Below are 6,160 nucleotides of genomic sequence, written 5' to 3' on the forward strand. Positions count from 1 at the left end.
TTTTTCACTTTCCAACATAAAACAAACCAATATTCTTCTAAAACACAGAATATATGTCCTTTTCTTTTATGATTAAAGTGCATTTTCACCTTGGAAGAGTGTACAAAAATATTTTGTAAAACACACATGCAGAAGAAAAAAAATAATATTTACAAGGCACTTCCAGGCACAACCAAAAGGGGAAGGGAAACGGAAGGGCAAGTTCTGTACATAGTAACATTCACATATGAAAAAGCATTTCATTGCAGAGGCTGATTAAAACACTTTGGAAACATTAAATAAGTCAAACCCTTCATTCATGTTCACGCCAAAAACTTGGTAAACACCAGGTGGCACAGACAAGACTGACAAAAATCTATAAATTCAGTGTTTTTTCTTCAAATACATGTTGCTTCTTTCCCCTGAACAATTTAAAACTTACCACAAAAAAAATTCTCTAAAATGTGGTGCTGAACATGTGACCTGATTGGGAACTCTCATAGTGCTGATACTTGGTATGTTATTCCCACTCCCAGCAAACAGGAAATTGATTAAAAAAAAAAAATTCTCACCTCTTAAAATGAAAGACAGAGAGCAATGAGGACATTTTTTATGCTTCCATAACGTGCTTTAAAGCTGAAAGGGCATCTCCCTAGACTGTTGCCAATGAAGATTACAAAATTGGGTGCACACAGAGTTGTTAAAGCTTATATTCCTGAAAAAATATATCACTACAAGATTTCTCTAACAAAATATATTTTTCTACCCCAACTGCAGCCCGAAAACCCTGAAGGATTTGGCATGACATTAATGAGGCCGCATTTTGAAATATGTCATAGCTATAAAAACAGCATTTACATTATATGGGAGAATATCTGTGATAAAAGTCCTGCTTCTATTCTTTAGAACAAGCAATCCCATGAAACACACCTCATCACCTCCAACCCCCAACAACTCTAAATAAGAAGATCCATTTATTCAGTTGTGGGCATTGTATTTACTCAACACATTTACGATGTTAAAATATTAGAAAAATTGTGCTTAAAAACATTCAGTGATTAGAAATCCACTTGGGATATAAATAATTTTGAAATACAGGATGACCGTGTACCCATACAGAAAATTACAGTGCAAATCGAGTGTCATCTACAGTGCCTTTAACCCTAGACAAATGCACGGATCAAACCTACCTTCCACAAAGATAACCATTATGTGAGGAATTCAACAACATCTTTTTTTTTTAATTAACATTGTATTTTCTATTACCGCTGAATACAGGAAAGTACTCCCATACCAAGATGCCTGATATGAGGACAATTTTCAAGCAACAGGTCCTCTAGACGGCGCAAAGCAAAACACACGAAAACAAAGGAAGGAAACAAATCAAAAGCCATGATGAGAGGCAAATTTATCGAACACAAACAGGCAATCTACACAATGCTCTCTAAAGGGCAAACAGTGTCTTAAACCACTCTATTAGGTGCTGGGAGGCAAGGTTAGTTGTAGTACCTGTGTGCCAACACATGCATTCAGACACTGAACCCACCTGGGTCAACGAGGCTTACAAAGGTTCAGAAAATCGGAGGGTTATATCACCAGCTACCGCCTACTTCATTTAGAACAGTAGCTAAAAGAAAGCAAACAATCCTATACCCTGAAATGCACTACTTAAGTTAAACTAACTACTGCTTTCCCAATGACTTTAAAAAAAAGCATGCTTGTCTTCAGCTAACACCTGGGGGAGAACTCCAATCTACTTTCTTCTCCAAAAAGAAGAAAAATCTTGCAAGAATTTCAAAGAAATAATAATACTTAACTGAAATATCGGAAGACTTGACCAAAGCCCATGTGTTCATTATTCGAAGAAAGTTTCCTATCAAAAACTGTACCTCGTCAAACGACCCCCAGAGACAAGAATGAAAAAAAAAAAACATTTAGACCACGTAATAATTCATAATTGCACTCTTATCCCAAATATTCCCTGATTTGCCTAACACTGGAGACGATGCCAGCTATACCGAGTAACCTTTGCCGTTCTAGTTATTAAGAAAGGACGAGATTGAAGGTTATGGTGCTCCACTTCGCTACAGATCTGGCTAAAGTGACCACTAAAGTGTTCCACACCAACATACTTCTCAGAATTGTACTGAAAATGTAAAGACAGGTGTTAAGTACACAAGCAAACATTGTGGATAGGTTAAAGCCTGACAAACTCAAAACTACAATATAAGCCATGAGCCAGTTTACACTGCTCTACAGAAGAGGGCCTGCATGTTACATAGGAAAGGATTAGCAGCACCATGTAAAGCTCAGCACTGTCCTCTTTCTTCTTTCTCCACTGTGCAGAGGGAGCTTATGATACTTTGGATAATGTGATGCACAACTCACGTCTTGATTCATCACCACCAAAACCTGAATATTATTATTACAAGGCAGTGTGATGTGCAAGGGTGGGTTCTTTATCTGGCAAGGTGTCCCAAACATCTTAACCCAGACTCTCAATTGACAGAGACTGTTGACTTGCAAAGCAGAAACAAAAGCCAGTTGAACAGCTTTGATTCTCATCAGTAGTAAGGGCCACGTTTGTCATAACCTGAATAACTAGGCCACTCTGGAAATATGCCGTGGGAGCACCTAGGACTTCCATACTGATCGAAGGTGATCCCAAAATCTGGTCCGTTTCTAAGATGTTCCCCTTCATGGGCAGTTCTCAGTTCTGAGCGAATGATGCGATAATTCTGGCCCTTGTTGCTGTCCCAATAAGTCTTTCCCTCACACTCAAAGCACACAGCAAATTCAAGTCTCTCGTGAGACTGAATCCTTTCTGGCAAGTTGATATCAAACGAAAATGTGTCCCGGTCTGAACCTGCATATGTATCCTTTACGTACTGGCAATCGTAGTCCACAAAGGTTTTCCAGGTGTCAAATGTCAACCTTAGTTTGACACTCTTATGGAAAGCAAGATTCTTCACTTTGACAGTGCCTACAATGGCTTTATCCTTCAACATGCAGTTTTCCAGGCAGACATAATCTGCCTGGAGTCTATTTCTGAAATCTAAGTAGTCGGCAGAGGGCTGAGCAAAGTCCAATACAAAACTGTCTTTCTCCACTGTTGTCAAGCCTACAATGTTTTCTATCAGTTCTGTGATGTTGAATGGGACATCAAAAGGGTCATCAAACTCGGAGAACACTTTCACCATGGTGAGTGAAAATCCTTTGTGATCAGCAAAGGACACACGCTTCTTCCCCTTTTTCTCCCGACAAGACATGTCGGAGCTGGCATGCTGACTCACTTCAATCTTACTATGCAACTGAATGCATGGCCGTAGGGGTTTTGTATGCTTGGTGCCAAGCTTGCACGTGAAGCGGTCCCGTCGCAATGGTGGAGAATGTAGGTACAACTGCATGGCGATGTCAACTGCCATTGTTGGCTTGTGAGGAAAGTAATCCAAAACTCTGCAAGAAACAGGAAGAAAGTCATTAATAAGTGATCAATACATTCATATAAACACTAACATATATGCCAAAACAAGAGCCAAAAGTGTATCATGTCAATATCAATATTTCTCAGGAGGCTCAAGGGAAGGCAACAAATGTGAATGGACGAAGTGCACGCCTTTAAACATTGCAATACATAGCCTATTCAATATAGTGCAGTTGTAATCACGATAAACGAGCTGAAAGCTGAATATCCCTACATTAAGTAAGTACATTTGGAGATATGAATTTCCTACTAGCTATATCAGTGCTACAGTTCTAATACATTTTTACCAAGGGTTCGCAATTTAAAAAAAAACAAAAAAAAAACGTGCTTTCAGGGAGGTACCCCAAATTACTTACAGATTCAAGGGTGGATATGACAACATACAATATTAAATTAGTCGCCACCTCAGTCTAAGCAGTTGTTCCTATCACAGTGGAGACTACAGCAGCAATGTTGAACTAAAATATCTATCAACATGGAATGCCTCCAAATGAAAAATTACATGCCACCAACTTCCTTGGTATCAAAGGAATATCAGTAACAGGCTTTGGTACTGCATGAATGGTCATTCAACTAGTAGCTTTAAACACATTTTGAAAATGTGTAATCATTTTGTAGCCAAGGATCAGCTCGCTTTCTGAAAAAGTAGCCGTTTTACTCTGAAACGTTTGCTTACTAATTTTGAGTAAACACGTTGGGTCTCTAAATACCTACTTTTATTTCACTATGACAAGCAAATGTGCCTCAAATGCCAATGTATTATCAGATGTAGAGAATCCCACATTAAAGCAAAGTACTCCAATATACTGTTGTCATTGCAGTGCTAGGGCTGGACACCGTAATGACAAAGAAGCTACCAATGCCAATAATGCCAAAGATCACTCCCACTGTGCTTCTGAGGCAGAGTTAGGCCAAGGATATGTGCCATATGCGAAAAATTATCACGGTGCTAAAAATGACCATAGTTAAGCCCAGCATATTCTTGGAACGACCACCTTTCTGTCACAGCTGAACATCAGAAGGCCATAGGTACCCACGCATGAAATATGGGCATTATTATGCCATAAGTGATCCCCAATGAAGTGGATTTGGCCAGGACTAGGCCATGGTCGAGTGTTAGTTACAGCTTAACTTCCATTATTCTAGGAGAGCACAGTAACCAAGGTTTGAAACATTGAGAAAAATGGTTTGGGAATGTACTTTGTCTCCGCTGAAGTGCCAAACTGGGAACGAAGCCAGTCTTGGCGTATATTGAGGATACAGTGCACGTTCATGGACCTCAGCAAATGAAATACTGAGAGCAAGTTATTTTCTGGATGATTAGCAACTACTTCTATAGTCTGCCATTATGGTTTGTTATTTTATAGTGCTGTAGTCTTTTCACAGTTTATTACAAAAGTAGTGATTATAAAATCACACCAGTATCCTTATACTACTGTTAAAGATTTTTTTTTTATGTGCGTGTATATATATATATATATATATATACACACACACACACACATACACAGGGAGTGCAGAATTATTAGGCAAGTTGTATTTTTGAGGATTAATATTATTATTGAACAACAACCATGTTCTCAATGAACCCAAAAAACTCATTAATATCAAAGCTGAATATTTTTTGAAGTAGTTTTTAGTTGGTTTTTAGTTTTAGCTATGTTAGGGGGATATCTGTGTGTGCAGGTGACTATTACTGTGCATAATTATTAGGCAACTTAACAAAAAAAAATATATACCCATTTCAATTATTTATTATTACCAGTGAAACCAATATAACATCTCAACATTCACAAATATACATTTCTGACATTCAAAAACAAAACAAAAACAAATCAGTGACCAATATAGCCACCTTTCTTTGCAAGGACACTCAAAAGCCTGCCATCCATGGATTCTGTCAGTGTTTTGATCTGTTCACCATCAACATTGCGTGCAGCAGCAACCACAGCCTCCCAGACACTGTTCAGAGAGGTGTACTGTTTTCCCTCCTTGTAAATCTCACATTTGATGATGGACCACAGGTTCTCAATGGGGTTCAGATCAGGTGAACAAGGAGGCCATGTCATTAGATTTCCTTCTTTTATACCCTTTCTTGCCAGCCCCTCTGTGGAGTACTTGGACGCGTGTGATGGAGCATTGTCCTGCATGAAAACCATGTTTTTCTTGAAGGATGCAGACTTCTTCCTGTACCACTGCTTGAAGAAGGTGTCTTCCAGGAACTGGCAGTAGGACTGGGAGTTGAGCTTGACTCCATCCTCAACCCGAAAAGGCCCCACAAGCTCATCTTTGATGATACCAGCCCAAACCAGTACTCCACCTCCACCTTGCTGGCGTCTGAGTCGGACTGGAGCTCTCTGCCCTTTACCAATCCAGCCACGGGCCCATCCATCTGGCCCATCAAGACTCACTCTCATTTCATCAGTCCATCAAACCTTAGAAAAATCAGTCTTGAGATATTTCTTGGCCCAGTCTTGACGTTTCAGCTTGTGTGTCTTGTTCAGTGGTGGTCGTCTTTCAGCCTTTCTTACCTTGGCCATGTCTCTGAGTATTGCACACCTTGTGCTTTTGGGCACTCCAGTGATGTTGCAGCTCTGAAATATGGCCAAACTAGTGGCAAGTGGCATCGTGGCAGCTGCACGCTTGACTTTTCTCAGTTCATGGGCAGTTATTTTGCGCCTTGGTTTTTCCACACGC

The 6,160-nt window shown here is 39.6% G+C and overlaps 1 protein-coding gene across 1 annotated transcript; it reads right to left on the minus strand.

Moving 5' to 3' along the window:
• Window positions 1-462: 462 nt before the first annotated feature.
• LOC138296432 (protein phosphatase 1 regulatory subunit 3B-like) lies at window positions 463-3,509 on the minus strand. Its single transcript, XM_069235549.1, has one exon. It carries the CDS (start codon window positions 3,402-3,404, stop codon window positions 2,544-2,546), a length of 861 nt encoding a protein of 286 aa, XP_069091650.1. The 5' UTR covers window positions 3,405-3,509; the 3' UTR covers window positions 463-2,543.
• Window positions 3,510-6,160: the final 2,651 nt, after the last annotated feature.

This window comes from Pleurodeles waltl, chromosome 1_2 (genome assembly GCF_031143425.1).
Source record: "Pleurodeles waltl isolate 20211129_DDA chromosome 1_2, aPleWal1.hap1.20221129, whole genome shotgun sequence".
Taxonomy (NCBI): Eukaryota; Metazoa; Chordata; class Amphibia; order Caudata; family Salamandridae; genus Pleurodeles; species Pleurodeles waltl.

Bases quoted from the DNA above. Each gene is read 5' to 3' on its own strand.
- LOC138296432 (XM_069235549.1), bottom strand. From the start codon at position 3,404: ATGGCAGTTGACATCGCCATGCAGTTGTACCTACATTCTCCACCATTG.